This window comes from Achroia grisella, unplaced genomic scaffold (genome assembly GCF_030625045.1).
Source record: "Achroia grisella isolate CSIRO2021 unplaced genomic scaffold, CSIRO_AGI_Agris_v1 utg546, whole genome shotgun sequence".
Taxonomy (NCBI): Eukaryota; Metazoa; Arthropoda; class Insecta; order Lepidoptera; family Pyralidae; genus Achroia; species Achroia grisella.
This window is the reverse complement of record NW_026712931.1, coordinates 2,675,529-2,703,258: the sequence shown is the minus strand read 5'-3', so window position 1 is coordinate 2,703,258 and position 27,730 is coordinate 2,675,529. Positions and strand designations below refer to the sequence as shown.

At 36.2% G+C, this 27,730-nt stretch overlaps 2 protein-coding genes across 2 annotated transcripts in view; one reads left to right on the top strand and one right to left on the bottom strand.

Annotated features, from left to right (window-relative positions):
• Positions 1-27,487, top strand: part of LOC131848313 (regulating synaptic membrane exocytosis protein 1) — a 43,163-nt gene extending 15,676 nt beyond the window's left edge. The window contains exons 3-19 of the mRNA XM_059198128.1: positions 8,713-8,827; positions 10,090-10,243; positions 10,453-10,686; positions 11,017-11,192; positions 11,639-11,776; positions 12,278-12,534; positions 12,722-12,846; positions 12,978-13,149; positions 14,312-14,370; positions 18,164-18,354; positions 18,560-18,734; positions 19,118-19,271; positions 19,683-19,865; positions 20,308-20,490; positions 22,692-22,885; positions 23,703-23,861; positions 23,950-27,487. Of these exons, the coding sequence (XP_059054111.1) occupies positions 8,713-8,827; positions 10,090-10,243; positions 10,453-10,686; positions 11,017-11,192; positions 11,639-11,776; positions 12,278-12,534; positions 12,722-12,846; positions 12,978-13,149; positions 14,312-14,370; positions 18,164-18,354; positions 18,560-18,734; positions 19,118-19,271; positions 19,683-19,865; positions 20,308-20,490; positions 22,692-22,885; positions 23,703-23,861; positions 23,950-24,135 (2,855 nt within the window). The 3' untranslated portion in view covers positions 24,136-27,487. The remainder of the gene's footprint in view (positions 1-8,712; positions 8,828-10,089; positions 10,244-10,452; positions 10,687-11,016; positions 11,193-11,638; positions 11,777-12,277; positions 12,535-12,721; positions 12,847-12,977; positions 13,150-14,311; positions 14,371-18,163; positions 18,355-18,559; positions 18,735-19,117; positions 19,272-19,682; positions 19,866-20,307; positions 20,491-22,691; positions 22,886-23,702; positions 23,862-23,949) is intronic.
• On the bottom strand, positions 542-4,590 carry LOC131848314 (uncharacterized). The gene is made up of 3 exons (XM_059198129.1): positions 3,493-4,590; positions 1,814-2,586; positions 542-1,081 (listed from the first exon to the last, which is right to left on the bottom strand). The coding sequence occupies exons 1-3, from the start codon at positions 4,501-4,503 to the stop codon at positions 664-666; spliced, it is 2,202 nt and encodes a 733-aa protein (XP_059054112.1). The 5' UTR covers positions 4,504-4,590; the 3' UTR covers positions 542-663.
• Positions 27,488-27,730: the final 243 nt, after the last annotated feature.

Sequence of the window (27,730 nt, the reverse complement as noted above, 5' to 3'; positions counted from 1 at the left end):
TATAGCAATCATTCTTCAGTTTGCGAACTATTCATATACGAGTTCAGAGATTGGAGCAAAGTTTTGTGGTTGTTTACCTGGGGGCCCTTTAACCCTTATTTACGTCTCTCTTGGCTCCCAAGCAAGATTAATTCATTTCATTCTATGGAAAGTTTAGCGGTTATATTCACAATAAAATATGCATAGTATGAACATACATTTTCATACTTTATAGCGATTATTATTTCAATAATGCAACCTATTTTGCAACATAAGCGTATATCAATATATATCGTCGTCAAATCGAAGTATTATCGCATTATAAAGTAATAAACCTTTCTTGAAGTGCTTGCATTTTGTTTGCGCCTTTCCCTCTGTATATTTTAGTTTCTTGTTTGTTATTACGAATAAAATCCTTTGATAGTAATACGTATTTAGTTTTAATAGTTTAATCTTTACATAGTAGCATAACACGTAAAAGTTTATAATGACAAGACAAAATTCGAAGCGCCGAGTGAAGTTGTTGCCAGTCCTGTCGATGGAGGCAATCCGTGTTCCACTTCACATTGATGACGCCTTTGATTCCTTATGAGTCTGATAGATGGCGTTAACATGGCCCCGCCTTTGAAAGCTAATGGAATGTATAGACTTTCAACATATGCTATAATTGAGGTTTTCCTTCCTTTAATTCGTTTCTGTGCCTTGAGGTAGAAGCGGACATATCTTAGAAGTGGCACGATGAATGATACCAGTTGCTGTGAGTATCTCTGCCACTCTGCATATTCCGTCTTTGCCCGGGAAGGTACGTGTAATTCTACCCAGTCGCCATTTTAGTGGTGGTAGATTCTCTTCTTTAATAAGTACTAATGTATTTAGACGAATGTCTGGTTGATGCAATTTCCACTTCGTTCTTGTTTGAAGTTCCGCCACGTACTCCTTAGACCAGCGTTGCCAAAAGTGTTGCCTCATTTGTTCTATGCGATCATATCGTATCAAACGATGTGTTGGAGTAGACGTCAGATCCTTGCATGGAGGCGCGGTCAGAAGCCGACCAATGAGGAAATGCGAAGGAGTCAAGGGGAGGAAATCGTTTGGATCGGAGGATAATGGATATAAAGGACGAGAATTGAGTATAGCTTCAATTTGTGTTAAGACAGTAGTGAACTCTTCAAAGGTCAAATTACAATTCCCTACAACTCGTCTGAGATGATATTTGCATGATCGGACCCCTGATTCCCATAAACCGCCGAAATGAGGAGCGTACGGTGGAATAAAACGTAATTTAATGCCATTATTGGTGGCAAAATCTTCGATTTCTTTAGCATTTTCATTTAAAAATAATGATAAGTCCTTTTGAGAACCTACAAAGGCCTTACCATTGTCACTAAATATCTCTACGGGCTTGCCGCGGCGAGAGATGAAACGTTTTAAAGCCAGTAAATAATCGTTTGTAGAAAGACTAGATACTAATTCCAAATGCAGAGCTCGAGTAGTAAAACATACGAAAACGCAGATATAACCCTTCACCAGAGAAGCACCCCTACCCTTACGGCTCAGTATCATCACCGGTCCGGCATAATCGACACCGCAACGTATAAAAGGGTACCCTGGTTCTAAACGCTCGGCGGGTAAGTTACCCATTATCGGTGTGATAGTTTTCCCCTTCATGCGCGTACATGTAACACATTGCCGAACTATCTTTCTAGCTAAGTTTCTACCAGCGAGTGGCCACCAATTTTCACGGATTGTAGATAAAAGTAATTGGGGTCCTGCATGGAACAACCGTTTATGTTCATCTCTAAATAAAAGCGTGCTAAAGTAATGTTTACTAGATAGTAATATTGGATGTTTTTTATTATAATCGAAATAGTGTGAGTTGGTCAATCTACCACCAATTCTGATTATGTCATTTTTATCTAAAAATATATTAAGACCGGAAACTTTATTTGAAACACCTTTCCCCTTGATCGGTAATTGTTTCAATAGATTATCATATTCATTTGCAAACGATTCCGATTGTGCAAACCGAACTAACATATTTGTCGCTGCGTCCAACTCGTTAACGGATAATGAGCCTGTTTTACGTAGGGACTTAGACGAGCGGGCGTTGGTTATGAAACGTATTACGTAGGCACTACTTCGTTTTAATCGTTTAAGTGAGGAGAATCGCAAGAAGTCGATTAAACTATTGGATATGCTGGAAGAAGCACATATGATTTGATTTTTTACTTCCGGCAACAAAACTGAATCATACGTACTATGATCGATTTTAAAGTCAAACTGCCGGTCTTGTAAAAACAAAGGACCCCTCCACCATAGCGTACAGTCGATAAGCATATCGAGGTAAACACCCCTAGACACAAGATCGGCCGGGTTATCCTTACTATTAACATGTAACCAAATTGAATCACCAGTTAACTCATTTATTTCGGTCACGCGGTGTTGCACAAATGTTTTTAATAAATGAGGTGACATACGGATCCACCCCATAACTATAGTCGAGTCCGTCCAAAAATACACTTTATTGAATTGAAACCTCATTGAAGATGTAATTTTCGTATATAATCTGGCTCCTAACAAGGCGCCGCATAATTCCAATCTCGGAATTGTGACAGGCTTAATCGGCGATACCTTACTTTTAGCACACAGTAGTTTAACTGTTACTGACGAATTGTAATCATTATTGTAACTACGAATATAGGCGCAAGCGCCGTATGCACTCTGAGATGCGTCGGTGAAAATATGTAATTCCTTTACGTCGCTGTTTTCATTCAGCACATAACGCGGAATTCGTAAATCATGTAATTTTTTTAATGTATTAAGGAAATGTAACCAATTTAATTTAATGGGTTCTGGAACAGCATCATCCCAGTTAATTTTACATAACCATAATTTTTGCATCAAAATTTTTGCAATTATCGTGACAGGTGTCACAAGACCGAGTGGATCGTAAATTTGCGATAAAACAGATAAAATAGTTCGTTTCGTTATTGTGTGTACATTGGTCACCGCGGTGGTGAAATGTAGTTCGTCGCTAGTGTTGTACCAACCTATACCGAGAGTTTTTGTTTGTTGATGATCTCCAATACCCAATTCTTTAGAAGTAACAATCTCTAGATCGTGATTAAATGTCCATTTACGCAATGGAAAATATCCCGATAACAGTACTTGTGATATTTTACTGCACACCTCCAACAAAATTTGTTTATCGTCATGACCTGTAATGAGATCATCAACATAGAAATCCTCATTTATGATTTTAGCAATGTTATCATCACTACAATCCTTTGCTAATTGCCTTAGACAACGCATGCTTAAGTATGGTGCTGACGCCGTTCCATATGTAACCGTATTCAGCCGATAAACACAGAGTGGATCCGATGGTTTCTCTCTCCAAACAATAAGCTGTAGATTTCTTTGATCAGTCTGTATAAATATTTGTCGGAACATTTTCTCGACATCAGCGCAAGCTACGAACTTGTACTGCCTGAAACGTAATAATATTGAAAAGATGTCATTTTGTAGAGGCGGTCCGACGTACTGAATATCGTTCAATGACAAGTTTGACGTGGTCACAGCACTAGCGTCAAAAACAACACGTAACTTAGTTGTCGTACTGTGTTCACGTAGAACTCCGTGATGAGGTAGAAAATAATATGGTTTATTATATTCATTTACCCTCGTCATATGCCCCAGTTCAATATACTCGCGTATAAAATCACAATACAATTTTTTATAGAACGGTAATCGATGTAACTTGCGTTCCAACGATAAGAAACGGGATTTAGCGAAAGAATACGATTCACCAAGATGATCAGCTGATTTCCGTAAGGGAATTCGCACTAAAAATCTACCATCTATGTCCCGTTTTGTTGTGGTTTCATATAAGTATTCGCATGCGTGTTCGTCTTCAGTATGTATTTCATTTCTACTAGTTATTTCTTCTAGTTCCCAAAATCGTTTTAAATTTGAATCTATTGTTTGTGTTAAATTACACTGAATCTGATTATTCTTACGCGGATAGTCGCTACCGACTGGACCTGAAATCAACCACCCTAATTTAGAGTTCTGTAGGAACGGTCCACTCGGTAAGCGAATTCTACTTTCGTATAACATATCCCAGAATACATCTGCACCGATTAATAAATCAATCACGGACGGTTCATTAAAGGATGGATCCGCAAGATGAATATTATCCGGGATACGTAATAACTTATAATCTACTGGCTTTGAAGGTATAATCGACGTAATGCATGGCAGAACCATGCACTGAACCCGCGTACTATAATCACAGGTTTTTGATCGTATATTAATCTCACATCTTTCATTCGACTGAGTGAGTGATTGTCCCACACCCGAAATTCGTATAGTGGACTGTATAGATTTTATATTTAATCGTTTAAATAATTCGCTAGAAATGAAAGAGTGTTGACTTCCATTATCTAAAAGAGCACGTATTGTAAAACATCTGTTTTTATTATCGACTATATCAACTAGTGCAGTGCATAATAGAACTTGTTGCATTGTAAACAAAGTCGCATTTAAATCGTCTGTATTATTAATTTGAGAATGAAGTGCAGTCGATGTACCGTGCAGGTTATCAGCCGATTGTGAATAATGCGCACGATCAGCTGATGTGCCCGTGTCCATCTCATTATCCGTATGAATTAAACTGTTATGTTTTCGTTGACATTGTTTACACGGACCAAACATACATTCGTTTATGGTATGCCCGCCGCGCAAACAATTTCGACATAACTTTTTATCATTAATTAAATTTATCCTCTCGTTTACAGATAAATTTAAAAAGGAAATACAAGTATAAAGGGCGTGGTTTCCGTTACACATAATACAATTACGTATTCGTCTATCAATAGGTTTATTAAGCTTACTGTTGTTATTCGATCGCGTTGTAATGTAGCTATGTGTTAACTGTGATTGATTCGAAGACCTTTTAAAATCCTGTACAGATTTACGTTCGTGAACTATTTTATTCGATTGTACTTTATGATTCAAAAGTGTAACTTCTAACATGTCGGCTTTATTTCTTAAAAAGTTTAATAAATCATCTAATTTTAATTTATTATTAGGATCACTAGAAATCGACCCCTTATGATTCTCCCATTCTCTTTCCGTACCTGAGTCTACTTTAGTCAGGACTAAATAAATAATTAGGGTGTCCCACGAATCTGTTGGTTCGCCCAAGGATTGGAGAGCGCGCAAATTACGCAAAATCGTATCAATTAATTTTCTAATCTGTTGTGATGATTCTTTTATAACTGCCGGAGCTGTGAACAATGATCTCACGTGGTTATAAACAAGGAGGCGGTTATTATGAAACCTGTTTTCTAATAGTTCCCAAGCATGATTATAATTGGATGCAGTGAATTCTAACGCACTAATTACTTGTAACGCACAACCGCTAAGAGAAGATTTTAAATAGTGTAATTTTTGAATAGCGTCAAGATCAGTGCGTTTATGGATCATGGTTATATATGAATTTCTAAATTCTAGCCACTGATCGTAGGACCCGTCGAAGCAGGCCAGCCGTATGTCTGGAAGCTTCACAGCTACGGATTTCGAAGAGTGCGAACATTTGGAATCAGTAGCTTCATCTGTTTCAATCAAACATTTCGCCGCGGCAATATTACTATAGTACTGTTCCTCGATCAACTCTCTATATTCTAATTGATTGTCCAATTCTCTTTTTTCTACTAGAACATCTATTTGATTTTGAATATCACAATAATTGTTAAAACACTGCGCAATAGTTTGCATTCGTAAGTTTATTTCTGTTATTTGCATTTTTGTTAAAATAACAGATTTGAATTTATTGATATATTTTTCGAATAATGTTAATCTACCTTTTACAGTAGCTCTTAGTTTTTTCAGTTCAATAAGTTTGTTTATATCAATTGAAGTAACGTCTCTAAATTCGTCATCACTCATTTTAATGGTTTAAAGAAATCAAGTGCAGGTAGGTACTTACGATTTAAATTTCCAATAAAATTAAACTTAGATCCAATAATGCACAACAGAATACAACTATATTATAAAGTTCAACACTGTTAACACAAATTTCGTTTAGGACGAGTGACACAAAGGGATGATGGCTCTGACCGTTTTCCTTGTTGATTCTTTATTTCTTCGATAATCCGGCTCGAAGGACCATTATGTTTGCGCCTTTCCCTCTGTATATTTTAGTTTCTTGTTTGTTATTACGAATAAAATCCTTTGATAGTAATACGTATTTAGTTTTAATAGTTTAATCTTTACATAGTAGCATAACACGTAAAAGTTTATAATGACAAGCGCCGAGTGAAGTTGTTGCCAGTCCTGTCGATGGAGGCAATCCGTGTTCCACTTCACATTGATGACGCCTTTGATTCCTTATGAGTCTGATAGATGGCGTTAACACATTTGTTCTGAAATATTACCTACATCATCATTTAATTATGTTAAAATTTGAACAAATTGAATTGTTCAAGTCTTAAATCATAGAGATCAGTTGACTATGTAAATAACTAAACATATATAGTCAAATAAAGTAATGTCAAATCATAAAAAAGTTACATTATTCACCGCTAAGGGTGCTAATAACAAGTTATTTACATCATTTTGACATGTTGTTTATGCGACACATCATAGCGGCGGTAAACAATGTCGCCTTAAGTGAATGATAATGGGAAGATTGAGGATAAAAGTAAAATTTTAATCATTATGTATCTACATATTAAGATTTTTGTTTCTTACTCATATTTTCTACAATAGTATGGATATACGGCAATAAAAAAATATGAACAAGTTCGATTCAGAAATTGACGACAACTATTGAACACTAAATACACACTTACTATGTCATAAAATGTAACCATTTCTTCAAATATTCGACAACTTTATAATAGGATTAATTAGTGATTAAAAATATGGCCGATTCTCTTGTCTATCAACATTCCAGCCTTCTATAACCACGCTTACTTGATTACGTTTTCCTTCTTTGTACTTGTACCACACAATATATGCTTTGTTGCCATTGTCAGTTCTTACTATACTAGGTAATTTCCACAACCGGAGTGTCTGTATGATATTTAAATTAAAATACAAGTTTTTAATGTTTTTAATGTTCTATAATTCGAATCCACGACCCTCGAAGTCTATAATTGAGAGTTAGACCTAAACCACTAGGACACGACGTTTTCCATCTTAAGGTACTCGCGTAATAAGGAACACAGCCTCATAAAATATTGATAGCATCAAAAAAAACGAGAATTGCCTAAGTATTTGAGAGTACTGAAGAGAAGTTTATCATGGAATTTATGATCATTTCTCAATATTCATAGCGAAATATCGAATGCGCGCGGAGAACGTCGGCACGCATTGTTAGTGGATTCCGTATCTAAAGGTAGACACAAACTGCGGACTTATTTGAATTCTCTCCATTTCGTTCCAATTCAGTATCTCATAACAATGAACTGAATGTAATTTGAGTCTGAATAACTTCAAGTTTATTTCATAAGCGATCAATATTGATTTAATTCAACCTTCATCTGGGCTCGATTCTTAAGTAATATTGCAAGCGTTACTTTTGAGATAGAATAGATCGTGGTATTTATACTAATTACATTTATATTAATGCTTGTAATAATGTTTACATCATTTATATTTAAATTATACAGTCTGCGGTCAAGTTTATGCAAACGATTTTGAAGGTACGAATGGAGTAAATCTGACCATTTTAATTAAAAAAGGCTTAATTTTAAGCCAAAAGCTAGAGACAATATTCATTAAACTGATCTACATTAACCCAAAGCACAGTGGAACTCTAAAAATATATATTTTTTAACTTTTCAGACTACTAAGCGAATAGTTTAAACCATAGATAAAAGTTATTTTTGAACATGTTGAACTTTTTTTTCTCGGACCATAGATTTGATTCAACATTGCGTATGTACCTACAATTAAATTATCTGAACGAAATGTAATTGTTATAATAGTAATAACCTTAGACAATTTTGGACAACACTATCTCGTCTCAAGTTAATCAGAGCTTATGTTATGGGTAGGTACTAGACAAGTGATATATAGATGTACTTAAATATATCTTTCTTATAAAGACAAATATAATATGAATTGTAAACACCCATTAATACTCGTAATCGTGAATACATATGTCTGCCTCGTGCGAGGAATCGAACTTGCGACCATCGACTACTGTCGATGTTACCTTACTCAGTAATGTTCTTAACCGCTAGGCCACCGAGGTGCCAAAATTTATGAATTTCGCTGACGATGAATAAATTGTCAGTGACAATCGCCTTTCTTGTACCTGCCTACGTTTATTTGGATTGGTGTTCAGTTTCGTGTGCCAACCGTGTCTTACCTATTATATCGTGAAGCTATATATACGGGCATTGTTATTATGTTCTAATGAAACTACCGTAAATCATACCAATGGATATACATAGATATATGCAGTATATAATGATAGCGAATGGACACATGTCGCTTATCTTGATACTCCTCAGGAAGGACAACACATGTCACGGTTCTGTGAGCGGGATGGTACCTTATGTATTGTCACATTGGCATATCTATCCTACCTAATCTTGAAGTATTTTCTACATTTAACCCAAAACATATGTATATACCTACCTTCCACCTTTATTGATATAGAACCCTTCATAATTATTAATAAATAACAAGCGTATTATACCATTACATTTATGGTTACAGTAACAAAGCTCGGCCCGAGAACGGGGGTGACGGAAGGCGCCCCCGAGCCCTCACCAGCTCCGCCGCCCGCACAGCCCCCACCCGCATCTACCGCACAAACCGGGAAGACTGAACGGTATTAAATACATTCAGACAATTTTTCATTTATTTTACATACACTGTCCCTTGCCTATTTATTTAATATCAAACCTACAGCGTATATTTGATATCTTAAACTTTGTTAACAAATTTATATTAATGGTAAAGTTAAATACGATTTTTAACTAATTTAAGTTAAAAACATTTAAAAATTAAATTAAAAGTTATAATAAAAATCTACCAGACATACTACCTACATACCAGATATAACATCGTTCATATTTTATACAAATTTAGCAGAGCAGGTAAGCATCTAAATAGAATTATAGAAGTCACTTTTTGGCAAAACATGCTGAAAAATTCTTCATGATAAGTTACTGACACCATAAAGCGTTAATTACGAAAATTATGATTGTACGAAGGAAGGAGAGAAGGGGCGCTACTAATTAAAATGTACGCTTAAATTGTATCTAAGTAATTTTACGAACCTTCTTAGAAAATTTCGCCTCTCCAACATTCTGAAATAATTGATAATTATGTTTTTTTTACTATAATTGAATCTTCTCTTCGTTAAACCTGTTGTTTCTGTCTAACGAAATGAAAATCAATATCGAGGAAACCGGACCTTCAGTGATAATAACGAAACTTGAATCCTTGAGTTACGCATCTTTTCCCATTTTCTGTGATTGCTATATGTATATGTAATATTAATATACCTCTAATTTATTATGTGTATATGAGTATGTAGAGGAGAAAATAAAATACAAATATATTTAGCAGAAAATATTGTGCTGGTATAATTGTAATGGTATAATTGAAAATATATCCAAATCACGATATAATATTGATTATTGAACCAAGTATATATTATGTTAACTGAACAATATACACTGCCGTAGTTACTTGCCTGTACAAGTTGGCTACAACTACAAACTACATCTAGAAACCTACTTATTTCTGAATCTAGTTACTAAGTATGTATGTACCGTACTAATATTGTAAATAGTGCATATTAATAGATATACTACAATCTGAAATATAGATAGATACCTAATAATTTTATTTATGTCTGCAGTAAGCACATAAATTCAGTTAAATACAGGATACATCCATTAAAGAATATTTGGAATTATACTATTAGATATGTGTAAACATACCACAGGAAATAAAAAATAGTACGTAGGTACCTACTAAGACGTCTGTGATTGCTCGACATTTGTCACAACGGACTAGACTTATTTTTGCTATTCTGAATCCTCTATAGATTAGAAATTCAATGATTTTATCATATATTTATAGTGAGGCAGGTAAAGCCCCTTCAAGAGCTGGAGCCTGTCGTGTGTGTTTAAAAGCGTTGAAACCTGGCGAGGTATTTCACACATGTAACGGCTGTCAACATCGTGTTTGTGAAGATTGCTCCTCATATTCGAAACCTGCCAGCGATGAAGAAGCGGTAAGACAATTAGATATCACGTTGTCAATACTTCGTTATATATTGTTAATTTTAAATATTATGCATAGCTACATAAAGAAAAAATAAAATTATTAAATTTTAAACACACGCACATTTTTAAACTTTATACTATCGTATTCTCATAAATTCTTGTAAAATATCTCTAAATGGTTAAGTTAATTGCAAACAAATTATACAATTGTGTGCAGAATTCATGGAGGTGCTCAGTATGTCGGCGCAAAGCGGGTCCACGACTGCCGCCCGCAGCGCAAGACAGCACAGATTCCTTGTTAGAGGTGCCTGTGCTGGAAGCGTTGCAGAGGCGGCATTCGGAGGCCCGGCTGGGCAGCGGCGGCGGCAGTTCTGGCCTGGCGCCGCCTCGTTCGCCCGAATTGCGCAGACATTCAGATGTATCACCAGCTTCGCTTAAGGAGCTAGAAAAGGTAATGTTATCGATTTTTCTGTACGCTCTTTCTCTTTGAATTATCTTAAAAAATTGTAATGAGACTGAAATTAGCTAATAAGGTAGGTATTAGTAGTATAAAATTATGCAAAAACACTTTATAACTTGAATAGAAAAGTCATCCTACATATATTCACGTGGCTTCTTAATGTCTTAGTTCTACCTGATATACAGAAGAATATACACAGTTTTATTACATTCAATAATATATATACGAATCGAAACACGGATAGGAACTAGTAAAGTAATAGAGTAAAATAAAATATGCTGTTGTTATATGAGTTTGTAACCACGCTGCCCGCGGCGGCAGTTAAAGGGCGGCGGCAGTACGACTCCGGACGTAGAGTCTCGTCGGCCGAGCACCGCAGCACCGGCCCGCCGGAGATCAGTGAGGGCACCGCGACAACGCTCCTGCGATGAGGACCAACCAGCCGCGCAGTCTGGACACCAACCGGCGCTTGCTGCACCGCCACCCATGTCTAGGAGGTAATTGTGACATCTTGTTGTTTACTCAGATTCCTATATCATCACACGCAACCATAATTGCACTGCCATATATTGATAATGACAGCGATGTTTTCTATGTTCTTTATACTGTATCTTTGCCTTTACAGTTAGTGCAACCGAACCAAAAGCCGAACAAAGTACTTGTCAGTACTTCTTAAACTTCTCTCTTCCAACTAAAGAGATTAAAATCAAATTTATCCCATATGTCCCATTAAATTATGCTTCTTTAGGTATGCCAAATTTAGAATTCTTTAATTATTAAAACATTTGTCATCAGAACGTTTATTAATAAAAAAGTAACGAAAGATTGCTGCACTTTGTATAATTTTGTACTTTTATCATGCATATCCATGTTAACTCTCTAACAATGGTGGTTATATTATGGTATATTTTCTTTATTGAAAATATAAATTTGTTTCTTGTAGAGCTTCGGCAGTGGATGTTGTGGGCGGTGCACAATCACGTCGGGGCTCGTACCGTGCCGACGACACCGAATCAACTCCCCAAATATCGGGCCTCAGTGTAGATGAAGACCGGCCAATAAGGCGTCGCGGAAGCCAACTGTTCGTGTTGTGTCTATTTAAATAATATCACATATCATAATAAGAAAGTGTTATTATGTAAAAAGCACGGTTTCATTTCAAAGCCGTTTCCAAAATAGTAAAAGAGTTCATTATAAAACTAATAATTCTACTTATTTTCTATAAATACTTTGCTCATAAATGATCCTAATATGATTATTTCATTACTGTTTCTTTGTGCCTGAAGTGATATAACATAATTGACGGTCTCGGTGGTCTAGCGGTTACCGACACACCGCTTTAATTCCGAAGGTCGCGGGTTCGATTCCTCGCATGGTGCAAACATTTATATTCATAAGTATGATTGTTTGTATCGGTCTAGGTTTTTCTTTGTATATTATATATCTACTTATAAAAAATATCTAAGTATTTATATCAGTTATCTGGTATCCATAACCCAAGCTCTGGTTACCGTGGGACTAGATGGCGGTATGTTAATTGTCCAGAGTTATTTATTTATTATGAATAAATAATCGTTTACAGACCAGATATAGCAGCTTTGCAGCAACGAACGGGTGCTCTAAGTGCAATGGCAGCATTGACGTCCCGCGCGTCAGACTCATCTGTGGAATCGACGCCGACGGTGGCTGCCGCTGCCGCCGCCGCTGCTGCTGCTGCTGCTGCCGCGCGACAGATGTCTGTCGATGCGGAAGCAATAAAGATCGTCATACACGATGTCGACGATCGCACCCCGAGACGCGTTACGTTACGTCGGGACCCTAACGATAAGGGCCATAGGTGTAAGTAATTTACAGTTGAAATATTTCGGAATCTATATATAGTCTTATGTAAATCAATAAGTATTAGATTCATACCTACTATAACGGCGACCACCGTTCTACCCATATAAAATAATTTAAAATGTATAATTCTATAATGACGGCATTACTAGATACGGAATAGAATTTAAGTAAAGTTTGTTTTCAGCGCGTGGCTTCGGTATGCGCGTGGTAGGTGGCAAGCCAGACGCGAGCGGGCGTCGCGAGGCAGTCATCGTGTGGACTGTACCCGGCGGACCTGCTGACTTAGCAGGCTTACAACAGGGCGATAAGGTTTCTTGTCTGATCTTTTTACTTATTACAGTGCGGAACCAAATATAGTTAACACGCGCTGAAGCACTGATTCTGCCTAAATTATGAATTCTTTTAAATTTATGAATCCTAAACCGTGTTAAAATGTATAGGTACTAGAGTGGAGTGGCGTGCCCCTGACGGAACGCAGTTTTGAAGAGGTGTGCGCGGTGCTGGAACGCGGTGGTGATAGCGTCGAACTACTGGTGGAGCCAGCACCACAGCTCGACGATGCTCCCACCACGCCCGCTGCTACCACCTCGCACCATCACCATGGACTTTATGGTATTATATTTCAATACTATATCACTGTTTATCTATCTGTATTGGATACAAATTTAGTCTAATGCCACAGCTGTTACAATTTAATGTTTTTATATATTACTCAATACTTATGTAACAATTCTATTATCTTATTTTCGAATTTGTATATTTTATTTATTTATTTTTCGTGTATTTCAAAATCTTCCTGTTATAACTTATACATACAGGATTTTTTTTACTGAATGTACAGAGTACAGATCTTATAGAATAAATGAAACTTTAAAAAAATATTGTTAAAAAGACTTTTGTAATGAAAAATTATATATACTCAAATAATTATGTATGCTCATTGAAGTTAAGATGCGGTTATACGATGCTACATTGTGACGTATACTTGAATAAAACTTAAATTCATCTATATTATAACGGTGTGATTCTAGGTCGTAATTCTGCTATTTTTATCAAATACACTGAGAAATAATTTGATCACTTAATTGATATAATGCGTATTCAACTGTACTATGCCAAAAATTCAGCCATTTGCAGCTATAGTACACCAGGTGAATTTCAATGTTGCAAACTGTAAATACAACCAAAGCTCCATGACATGTAAAGCAAAATCACAAAATATATATAGTACATGGCAGAGTGATAGAAACATGGAATGGTATTACTCATTCTAATTGCAAAAGCATAAGTAACCTAGCTTACAATCACTTATTATACCTTTCCGAATTAGCAGAATTGGAACTTAGAAATAGAAATAATTTAGAACATACAACCTAAAAGTTTTAATATAAGTTCTTTGCTACTCATCTTTCCACGCCTTCACTCTATCCGGTTATTATTATCCTGTACTATTTACTTATTTCTTATATTTACATCTATTAAAGTACACATATCAACATACATCTACTTGGATGCAAACTGAACTTTGCCACTGCACCATCATTTTATAAGCATTTTCTTCTTCTTCCTCGCCGTCTTCAACTTTACGGTAGTATAATTTTATTTTATATACAGTACCTACTTCTCTTCATCTCTATCTTCATCTATCTTGGAATATTTGAATTTTAAACGACTCTTTTTTACATAACACTGCTTGCCTGGATTTTACTAATATCACTATTTAAAAAGTTTCCAGGATCGGTAATAGTGTAATACACATTATTTTAATTCACAGAACCGGATACCGACAAATCACCATCATCGCCGACGCGACGGAAATTGCCGAAAACCCCGGTATAATACCCATACATAGGCTTTAATTGTAACGATCTGTGTTGTGAACCCATAAGACATTGAGCTGACTCGCTCATTCCTTCATAAACTCTAGTAGAGACTGTCACTCGGTGCCTATTCCTCTGCGCTTCTCGGATCGCACATATTTATAGTCGTGTCCAAATGGATAATCCTTTTGTACTTTGAATATATTAGTTGATGGATCACCTCATCCATATATGTCGTTTCTGTTACCAATAATATTTGATTACTCTATATGTGTTCTAACTACCATCAAAATAATATCATTATTAAATTCTGATATATATCAGAATTAGTTTATCACAGAGTACAGCAATAAAATTCATAATTTAATACGTAAACAATTAAAATAATCAATTAAATTAGAATGAACACATAAAGTCAATCGTTGGATCTTACTTAAACTTTGATATTTGTCTGCATTTATCAGTTCTACAATAATAAGCTCTCTCGCATATTGCCAATTATTATTATTTTTATTTCATTATATTTCACATTAATGGAGTTTGTAAGTTACATACTGTAAGGGTATTTACAGCAGTGTTTAATATATATACGTATTTTTTTTACGCATAATGATTGCATATTCCTGCATTTGGACAAAATATATAATATTTATATAATAATTAGGTTAATTTAATGCAAAATGTACACTATAAACTACTAACAATTTCAACTTTGTATATTTATTTGCACAATTACCGAAAATCATTATAAATATTGCTCTAATAAACAAGACATTTTAACATCTGTAGAAATATGCCCTTAAAATATACACAGTTGGAAGGTGATCCAATAACTATTTTAGTAAAGTCGATATCCATTAGGCAATAAATATTTATGTTGGTATTGAACACACAGCACGAAGATAAGACCAGAAAACCATTTGAAAACAACGAGTAAGAATTTGACTGACCTATAAATAAACTGTATTCCTGGATTTCCTGGTCTTATCTATAATTGTGGTTAAGAGATGATGATGTCTATTCGTGTATATGTTTTCCATCACTCATGCCAATAACGACCTAAAGGGTCGTCACGACGCGCAATCACTGCAGCTCTGATACCGGTCTATACCTTTGTCCAAACTAAAACCAAGACGCACTACCCTCAATGTTAATCTTAATCATATTGATTTGTTACAAGTACCTACTTGCCTATCGTCCAATTGTCTATACGTACCACGCCTTGGTTTTGTTTTAGGTTGGATAAAGAAATCAAGTGCAAGGGCGGGTCTCCGTTGAACTGCTGTGATACTGTAGTACTAATCAGTAAACATCTTCCACGTTAGCCTAGTTGTAAGAGATTAGTGTTTCTATTTACGATCGTAGTTGTACTTTAACTTTGTTAACTTTTACTACTTAGAAAAAGGGGTACCCTGTTTGTTTACTCAAAATATTTATATACCTATATTATTATTATCTATATATTTTTAACTTTATTTGTTATTCGTATTCGTTATCGTTTATATAATGATTATCCTAAGTGAAGTGTGTGAAAAAATGCTACCTACTTATTTTCAGATTTTTATTTTTTCTATCACCCGACCAATTTCATAATGTCGCCAACGGCGCCGGGCGGAGTTCGTTGTTAGGGAACAATCGGCAAATTGACAGATAATCACAAGACGATAGATAAGTAAGTGTTAGAGAGACGACAGTTTTAGTGTTCAATGGTAGATTAGGGGACTCGTCCCGACATCGATTATCATCTTTACGACACCGATGATTCGTTGTCTACAGACAGTACGAATAAAGTCGTAGTAAAGCTAGAACTGCCGCCGCTTGCAGCTTAGCAAAATTAACCGATTCTAACATACCTACTTATATTCACAAACGCGTTAGAAATACCGGCTCAAACAACAACTCTGTACATGAACAAGAATTACGAGTGAAACAGTAAGTTACCGACTCGGGGCAGTAGAGACGACGGTCAAGTTTTGGAGCGGCGAGACAGGAATCATGCACCGAGGTGAGGACGGTACCGGGCGACTGGGCGCTCACCATGCTCGTCTCCGGCGCCACATTCCCGTTTGTACCGACTCATAATGTTGCGCATCGAGTGTGTCTGCTACCGAGTCTTGTTGTTGAGTTAGCGTAGTGTGATGCCGCACTTGTATCGAGAGGCGCTCGCACTCGCAGCGATTTGCCACTAGTCTGTAGGAGCTTCGAGTGACGGCAGCACGGCATGCGGCACACCGCACTCGCCGAAACCCCTTGAGCGACAGGCGCGCACCGACGCTTCTGTCTCGTAATCGATGACCGATGACACACCTTCATCAACGCTATACGATGTACATAGCGCTCCGCTCTTGAAGTAGTTCATTGTTACGACACCTATATCGATCGATCGAGAACTGCATGAAAATTGCACAATGTGGATATGTGCATTGATATAGTAAAATGCACCCTGTGGGACGTGATAAATCTATGAGTGTCACATGATTTTTACATACGTTATGTTTTACTTCTAGAAAATAATGGAAATGTTTCTACGACTATGAATGTCATTTTATTATTTATTATCAATGTTCGTGATGAATTCATACCTGTGTATTGTTATCGCTTATAAGATTTAATATTCATTTGATGTGAACGAATGCTAAAAACACAATCATATCATGCTCTTCACTAGACACACTTCTCACAACTCCACGTCTTCGATGTTTACAATGTCCAAAAGTATTATTGACAAAGTAAGTTGCTGATATTTTTGATAAAAATAACTTAGATAACAATAGAAATTCTTTAGATAGGTGAAATTCAAATTGCATTCAACCACTTAGATTTGTAGAATATTATATTGGCCCAAATGCTTTGTAATACATAAATTTTTTTCAGGCTGAATTATCTAGGTACACGCTAGGTATTTGACCTATCACATCAATATAGATACATATATGTAATAGTAAAATTGCACACCACAAATTTAATGCAATGTATAATAAATATGAAAAAAGACACTAATTGTAGATACCTAATAGACAATTCTAACAGCCTTCCCCATTCCGAATACAAGCTTCTGCTATGTAAATATTTGAACAAATCGAACTAATAAATAAAGGCTACAGAAACAACGCATTCCCCTCTAGACTGCGTAAACGAAGCCTTATGTTTCGACTATTAATTTAGGCCCATAGGTACATGCAGCTTTTCGAACCAGTATCAGCATGATACAGCTTACTGCATGGCGGATCGAAACGTCCGGTTTTATTAATTTGTGTTTTAATAGAAATGCCTCAGCCCGAAGCATGTTTACTTCCATGAAATAATTTGCAAGTGTCAGTACAATTAATAAATTGTTTTCAAATAATTCAGATAATATTAATGGCGATATATAATTATTATTATATGCATTGTTATGAGTCGCACATGAATGACAGTCTACAATTTTATCTCTTGCTGATGAAGATTTGATTAACAAATAGCTGATGGTTGCTGCATGTTACTTTATAAAGTACTTGCATTCCCCGAAGGTTACGACTTAATTAGATTTTGCATAAAAGGACAACGTTTTCTTTTTATTTTGTTTATGTTTATGTACTTGGCTAAGAGAAACCACCTGTGATATATGTATGTTTAGTAGTCGTGTATCTACATTGTGTGCGATGTGACTTAATTTTAACGTAACGTAGAGATTAATCTATAAAGTTTTGCTTAAAAAATAGTGGGTCGTAAAGGCAGCACGGTCGCATTGTATTATGATGTACTTACACTATTATAAGTACATGCAAGTAGTAATACGATATTTCATATAATTTATGTGTATGTAGGAGCAAGACCGTGCGGAACGCGCTCGCGAGCGTCCCCCAGCCCGTGCTCAGCTACAGGTGTGGTTCGAGAGCGAACTACGAAAATTGGTGGTGGTACTGATCGCCGCCGACGACCTGCCGCCTCGAGATCATACACTTGGATATGGGGATGAGCCTGAAGCTTTCGCAAGAATTCGCCTATTACCATCATTGTAAATATATATATTTTTATTACCTTACCAAGTTCTCATTTGGTGATATAAAATAAGTATTTTAATATTCCTTGGTTACTGTCCACTCTATGTCCATGTACATGTCGAGTATTTGTAATGAAATGTTTTCCTCTTCATTTTCAAGCTAAGTTTCTTGCATATCTGAATTAAATTTTCCATTCCAATATAATTTCTGATATTACAGGGAAAGTTGTCCTCCGGTAGAAACGGACCCAGCTTCTGCATCGTGCAGTCCGGTTTGGAATGCAACACTTGGATTTGGTGGTTTAACCGCTGACTTAATAGCAGGCCGTGCGCTGGAACTGACATTGTGGGACGCCTGCCCGGGAATTGACCCAGTTCTCATAGGCGAATGCACCGTAAGTTCTTGTTATGTAAATTTTTATCATAATATTTTGTCCGAGCATTAAAGTTTATCTTTACTTTGAAATGTTCTTAATTTAATGCTCTATGACACCGTAGCGCATATATCTACGTAGTAGTTACTTTATACTATACAGTAAAATATTTAAAGTTTACTACTACTTTCTGTAATACAAATTTCACGCTACGTACTCGTAGTTTCATTATATAAAAGCATTAAAGTAAATTATAGTTATGTTTTATTTATTAATTTTTACGTATGACGGAAGTATAAATACTAATGTATATATGACTGTAATCTTTTACTTTTATAGTACGAAATGTATAATATAGTTATCTGATGTTAATTATTGAAGAATTATTCCATTTTAAATTTCAGATGGAGATAGAGAAGGCATTCGCGGAGGAGCGCGCTGTATGGTGGACACTAGAGGAACGTGGATCGCGATCAGCTAACGCCTCGCCGCGAGGATCTCTGACGGGTGCGCGCGCGCTGCGCCGCGGCGACTTCGCCTCCCAGCGCTCCGTATCAGGTACGGCCGGCAACGAAAGTACTGCCTACGTCATATAATTTCAAACCCATTTAATGTCAAATGTATTGTAATGATTCTTGTGCACATTACAGACAATATAAATCACAAGACACTAAATATTCTTCAAATTCTGCGCTAATTTTGGAAATTTTTATGTATAGATTGTGAAGTATTGTCTCTAATGTGATCTACTTTTGAATGTTATATTTTTTATATATCTGTGATCATAATATGCAAGTGTTACAGTTATTACTTTCGTTGTTGACCGTACAGTGTGAGCAGTTGTGAGCGGAGCGAACGCTTTTTTTAATTTCAATTAAGAAAGTTTAAGTTTATTTAAGTAATATAGAACTCTGAATGTTCTTTGTAATTTCTAATACGTTTCCAACGGTCGTTTGCTTTGGTAATCAGATGACGTGGATTCTATCGGCGAATGCGCTTCGCTGTTGCACCCGGACCATGCGTGGGTGGGAGGATCGCGTCGTGGCTCATCCCAGTCTGAGACTCTCGAGGTCGAGGTCTATCAACTCGGAAAGGACTTTTCCCGCTCTTTGCCCGGCTCTCGGCGATCATCGTTCCAACAACAAGAAAAGGGTACAATATTGCATTAAAGCTCCTATATTCACAAAATAAGTAGATCAAACGTACAAATCTCCAATGCTACTATATTTGGATACCTACTTATGGGGTCCTATGTTATAATTATTGCAATAGAAAATATTTTACATTTGTGTAATCGCTAAACATTTTAAGTAAGTACTATATATTTTATTTATTATATTATCTGTTTTTGCAAATTACTATAGGGCTATGTTTTATAGTGTATAAATTATTTATTCAGGACCTAAAAAGGTCTAATTTGCTAATACTTCATTCTTAACAGCAGAATTATCAAGATTTTTTCTTTATAGGTTAACTATAAAACTTTCTAAGTTAGCATTAGTTCTAGTACGATTTCTGACAAGACTAAATAGAGATGGAAGTTTACGAAGAAGGTAAGTACGTTGTGCGAGCGTGGTGTGATGGGTGTACACAGAGGGCGGCGCAGGCGGCGCGGGCGGCGGCCACGAGGGCGGCGCGGGGCCGTCGGGCGCACGCCGCAACGAGCGCCGCCGCTCGTCGTGCGTGCGACGCGACCCCGACGACATCTTGCGCTCGCTCCGCGCCGTCAAGGGCGAGCTCGGCCGCACTCTCTCGCTCTCCGGCTCAACCGCTAGGCGTAAGTGTGCACACGTTTTTTTTAGCCCAAACACTCCCATAATAATAATCACAGTTGACGATTAGGCAATATAGATGACGTGGTTACCTACACGTACGATTAAATACCCTCATCAAATTTTATACTTTCAATATGCATAATAAGTTCTTAATTTTAAAATTTAGTTGTAACTGTTCACTTATTTTCTGGAGATGAGGTAACTGAAAGACATACCTACCAAAATGAGTGATTAAAGTTCTATTGTCTTTTTCCGATCATCATAGCGTGAAAATATAATATATAAATTTCGTTAAAGACTTCTGTCTACCTCCCTAATTTTTTGCTTTAATTTAATTCACGAACGTTAACAATGGCGATGAAATGATTATATTTATCGCAACATTACATACATAGTCAATATACAGATACATGCTTTTTCTTATTATATCGTACATGTACGTAACCATATGTAATTTAAGAATTCAGCTGTATACATTAAAAATTTCAATGTATTATATAAAGAATAATTATACAACTAAATACAAAATTCATTTATTGACTTCCAATTCACTAATTTAATTGTTTAGTATATTACCAATAGTATCTATAATGTAAATAATAGATAATATACTTATGAATAATACAATATTTTATATCAGTCACAGTTCACTATTTTTCCAATATATTCCACAAGTATACTTCTTGTGCTCTCTATTTTAAGTGATTTATATACTACTTCTACACGATTTCTATTACGTTTTACTGAGTTGTATCACTAACATTTCAATTATTTTATTATAGTTTTTTTATTCGCACAATTTGGTTTGTATTGTTCAGTCACGAACCCCTAGCAATGATGCCCTAGTGCACTATACCGAACCTTGTGACTGAGGCGAACGCCAATCGCCATCGAAATAACCGTAATCACTGCCTCCAGACCGTCCCTCTGTCCACCACAAGAACCACTAGACTATGCGAACATGAAGGGTAGTACTGACTGTACTGTGTTGTGCTTGTTTGGTCAGCAGCGACGGACCGTTAGCTCCTCGGTAAGCGACTACCTGTGCCCGCACCCGCGCGTGCTTCCCTGCAGGGTTTGTTCGTGCGGGATGTCGGTGTACGCGATCCCTTGTGACGTCCGACGGCCGCCAGCCCCTCTATTCTGATCCTATTATGCCATTGCACACTGGCTACTATTTGAACCACATATTGTATCTCGCCATCGTGTAGACACTAGCGCTAGATAAAATATGTGGTCGGTGGTTCGAGAATCAGAATAGGGTCTCGGGCCACGTAGTAGCATGGGTCATCGCTTGCGCGGCGGCCGCGCGCACGCACCGTTGAATGTGGCTGCGCCCGATGCTTCTCATCACTTCACTGTGTCTGTTCTGTACTGTCCTGACGCATGCCCGGCCGCGGGCGATCACGCTCACTTCATCTGTCTCTGTGTACCGTCTATTCGGCTGCCCGTCTACGTTCATCTCGATGGCATTGTGTCGCCTAATAGGATGTTATGGACTTCATTACCTCTGCGAATGTCACTCATTGTTACGATACGCATTCTATTAGTTTTCTTGTATATATCTTATCCTAGGCCGTAGTTGGACATTACAATTTTATCAGTACGTTTCATTTTAACTTTGAATAGGGATGAATGGGAATGCAAATGAGCAAGTTCAGTAGGTCGCGGTTGCGCATGACGTAGCGCGTATACGATGCGACTCGCCGACGCCAACTAAGGCATGAGCTACTGAAATAGTCTTTCGCAGAACGCATCGATAATTCTCTAAATTTGATTAATGGCTGTTCATAACACGGAATGCTTTTACCATAATGAATTAACGACCGCTTGAGGCAACTATTAGTAAATCGACTACACTCTTGGCTGCACACGTTAAGACGCTTTTCTTTTATTTGTGTACATGGAAACAGAACGGATTCAAATCTATGTAAGAAAAATTGTATACATTAGCACGAAGCTGTTTGACGTGCTTATTTTATGTAATGTTTATTATTATTTTGATCATTTTAAATGTTTGATTGAGTGGTTTCCCTCGTTTTCTAATTTTATTTTTGTTATATTGGATGTTTTTGAATAATAAGTGATTAAATATATAAATGTTAAGCCTTAAAACTCAGCGTTATCGGTGTAATTGAGAACGAGTAGTACGATAGCACGGGTGTGGGATGTCGGGTGGTGGTGATCGGTTGTGGCGGTGCAGGCACGGCGACGGGGCGCAAGGGCAGCATGTGGGCGGCGGTGCCGGCGGCCGCCGCCTGCGACGCGGTCGCCGACGACGACGACGACGTTCCACTCGGGCCGGGACAACTGCCGCCGCGTAACGCGCACTTGCCACCACTACACGCAGAAATCAATATCAGCATTATAATGATAAAGGGCCAACTTGAACTCGAGGTCAGTAATAATAGTTAGATATGATATATGATTTCGCAGACATTTTTTTAGCTATTAATGCCCTCTATAAAACTGCACTACATCACTTTCTCCTATGGTCAACAATTTCCGCAGCATGCGCGTTTTAAGGATTTTTTTTTGTAACATTTTCACACATAAATGCAGACGAAGGGCGAAAAGGATGGATAAGGTGAATAACCGTAGCAGTGAGTTGACTGCAAAAGAGAATTGAAGAGAAAAACTAATTACACGAACCCCAAATGATAAGCGATGAAGAAAACCATATGATGGTAATACAAATAATAAGCACGACCTTGGAAGAATAGTACCTAGACGTGCTTACTAGATTAACTTTAGAAATTTATTAATCATATAAGGCAAAGTGTCATAGTTGGGGTTATTTCAGATGAGATTTAATATACATTTATTAATAGATTCTTTAGTACTAGTTACTCGCCCCGGCTCTGCACGGGTGTACATGTATTGTATATATAAACCTTCCACTAGAATCACTCTATCTATGAAAAAAAATCAGCTTCAGAATCCGTTGCGTAGTTTTAAAGATTTAAGCATACATAGGGACAGACAGCGACAGCGACTTATACTATGTAAGTGTATGTGTTTATACTATGTAGTGAAGGTTATAAATCGTAGCATAAAACTTTTTTATAGTCTGTTAATTAGTCTGATAATTATAGGGGCATAGAATCAAATGTCGATGTGTTCAACTATGCCGTAATACCACTTCGAAACGTAATAGCAACATCAAAACATTTAAAAAGCCTCATTTAAATTTTATATTATGTACAACTTGCAGGTGTCTCATGCTCGCCGGGTATATGGTGTTAACGGCGAGGTGCCGGATTCATATGTCAAATGTTACCTTCGCGATGGTGAGAAGTGGTTACATAAGCGAAAAACACGTGTCATTCGCCGCACTACAGAGCCGCACTTCAAACAGACACTCAAATACCAGGTTATTTTTTTCTAATGAAACAAAAATCTAGATTGCAGTATGGTGACCACAGTGCCATTTCTTTATTGGCGGTACTGTTATGTTACAGGCGAGCGAAGCCCTCGGCCGTACGCTAGTTGTAATGCTGTGGCAGCGCTGCGGTGGATTTGAGCACAACCTGGCCCTAGGTGGTGCTGAGATCTGTCTCGACAAGCTGACTCTGCCGCAGCGCACATACGGTTGGTACCCGCTGTTCCCGGCTACGTCGCTCGGCGGCGAGGAGTCCCCGGACTGATCCAGAGAGCCGTCGCCAGAGCGGCGTGATGACCACTAGTGCCCCACGACGCGGCGACGGCTCCATGCCGCAACAACAATCACCCTCTATGTTGCCGACCTCCGAGTTACCATAACATGTACCGGCGAACCACATGCTGCTCTATTATAGTATTCGTCGTCTTGTAAATACTCAAAAATTTTTGTTAGGTGTTTAATTGTCAGTAAATATACTGAAAATGTTGCCTAGTTGCTCGATCGAATGTGGTATGTAGGTATTTGACTGACGGCGTGTATATATATGCCGTTTAAATGTTCTTCTAAAATGACCTCAAGGACAAACTTTGAGAAATCTTTAAAGACAACACCATTTAGAGTATATACCTAAAAGAGGAGCTTATAGGAAGTTGCTTGGAGAATTTTTAATTAGGTACTAGACTCAGACATCATAATAGCTCATTAATATCGAAAGATTATATATACCATTTCCTGAGTCTCTTCATGCTGATACAAGTTACATGCACACGTTCCGTGCACTAAGTTAAGAATATTACGTAGAGCATTTCAGAATAAATATCTACGGGTGTCTTACTCTGTTTATAATAATAAAATATCATATTCACTACCAACATATAACATATGTGCAATTGTTGATGTTTGCGCCTACAGTACCTGCATATTTGTAGTAATTTTGTATGTTATGTGTAAAGTAATACCATTAAAATATAATTGCGTAAATACATTTCTGGAAATTATAACTATGAAATATCTATTTAGACAACGCCAACAGCGTGTAGCATCTTAATCTATAGTTTACTAGATACTTCGTAGATTTGGATCGACTAATGGTCCCGTCATATTCGTGATACTAGATACTCTGTGCCTGGCTTATTTCTGAAGTAGTGTTTTATTACGAGTTATGAGTTTATATTTGTTTTTCTTAAATGTTTTTCATAACCATGGTAGATGCACCGAAACCTAGCTTGTACTTTTGAAATAAAATGTAGCGCCATGTACACTTATACCTCTAATGTAATTAGATTATTTATACCGAATCTATTAATAAATGTATATTAAATCTCATCTCAAATAACCCCAACTTTGACACTTTGCCTTATATGATTAATAAATTTCTAAAGTTATTCTAGTAAGTAAGCGCGTCTAGATACTATTCTTCCAAGGTTGTGCTTTAGTGAATTTTCCTAATGTATACCTACTACTTTATTTGTAGACATCGCTAACTACTGTCAACATTGTAAGGATTTTATGTTTTTTTATTACAAACTATTTCTATTATATATTGTAAATATGGTAAATATTATTTTTCAAAATTTTCTACGCACAACTGTTTTCGTGATAGCAACTATTGTTATTAGTCTTTTTACAATCTTTAGAAACCAAACAAATATACACAATTCCGATAAGTACTTTACTTGTAACTTGTGATCACTCTGTAGTTTACCATTCTATGAGTATAGAATTACCAGCTTCATTAAAACAATCTATATGACTTTGATTAACTACGTGAATCTAGTAGAGTGGAGCAATAGTATGATAATATAGTCCAATCAGTGGCTGGCATTTCTCTCATACATTATACAGCCACTAGCGTAGCGTAAAATAGCTCATATGTAATGTAGATACAAACATTATATAATCGTGAAATTATATTTTCATTATTGGTGTTAGATAAAAGTTACATATCTACGGGAAATGTGTAATGTAATTATATCTCGTTAAAATCTGTGTTCTTCCAGTGCTGTCATAGCTTAGTGGCTCATCTGACAATACTAATCTTGTTTACCTGGTTTGCTGGCCCTCGTAGTCGGTGCGAGCACGACTTGTAGAGACCAGCTTATAAAGCTGGAGTTCGTTTCAACGTGGTTGTATATTTCCTAAGAGAGAGAATCTAAATATTCCTTTTTAGATTACATAGATTTCCAAATACTAATGTTTCTAAATGCCTAAATATATATCTGGCGTTTAAGTGTATTTTTACACTATAATTTTATAACCGATTAATTTGGGAATAATATATACATATTCAATATTTATATCATTGAAATATAGATATTTATAAAAAAAAAATATAAATATATTAAATGACTATTGGCTCTGATGAAGCGGAGACAGTCGTAACTAACTTACGCTTATTATCTCGATATATTAGTATAACAAATAATATTCTTACTTAAGTAACAAATGTAAAAAAATCATTATCTAATATTATTATGTGCCTCGACAAACCCCGATACCAGATCGATTTAATTTTCACGTTCTCTTGTATTGTGATTTAAAATATACACAATAACATCGAAAACAAAATATCAGAAATAGTCGTTTCGTGACAACAAGAACTAGTCATGTAAACATATTATTTATACTAAGATGAAAGTTTACAAAGAACTTTCCTTGGTAAAAACATGATTGATTTTGTTTAATCCAAAGTATTCAAATATTTGTACTAAAATAATAAAAGACGAGGAATAGTTACATAGTTTTTCGGGAAAATTGTCGTTATATAATAACATGTTAAACCTTCCTGTATTTTACAATCATCGCTTACGAGTATAATATACAATCCTCTCCTTATATAACTCTAAGAACTTCTCCCTCTTTCTTATGAGCCTCTTACTTAAGCCTAAGGCTGTGGTAAGCTCGCGATATTCTTTGAACTCTATGGTACAAACTATTTTCGGGGTATACTCGAAATATAATAAGAATATTCATATCAATAGTGGAAGTCTTGCCTAAAATTGTAGCCGTTTAGACTCTTAATACTTGTTACTAAGAATTCAGTGTGTCGACTTTTGTACTGGCGAGCTTGCCCTAACTTCATGCAATTGATATAGCATGTGGCCATTTTGCCTTTAAAGTTTCACTCTGTAGTGTGGATGGCGAATCAATGTGATATGGTATCGGATATCATATACCTACCTTCTTACCTTAGTGTTATAATGTTTCTTCCTAGATACAAAGTTATTGTACTATTCCGTTTTCCTGATAAATACTACAAACTATTATGACATTAATTCAATTTTTCTTTAAGATACACTATCACCTGGCACAAATTGCTATTGTCTATAACTAAACAAGTTTTTAATATATTAACTTACTTAAATTATAAAATCTCCATTTGTGTATATACACAATATATAATTACTTTATTTTCTCACAACATTTTTTTAGGTATTCATATACAAGTACAGAAAGCATATGCTACAGACATTCATTACTTGTTTACATCAGATCATATTTTCTATAGTATTTGTCACGAGCACGGAATAAAAATCTACAAAAAAATACTAGTACGTAACAAATATGTGTGTCAAAATATATTATTAAATAAATGTGATAACAAATGAGTTTATTATAGCGATATCAAAATTCGATATTGTTTTATTTCAATCTACTTCTCTATTTTCGTCTGTACTTTTAAGCATTAAACAATGAAACATATTAAACTATTACATTAGTAAAATCATAAAAGATTTTACTTTTCAAATCTGTTTAGAAAACAAACCTTTTTATGGGAATGTGTATAAAATTGAACAATAAGATACCAAGGCCTATACAGAAATTATTTTCAAATAAATTGAAAAAATTTGGTAAAAATA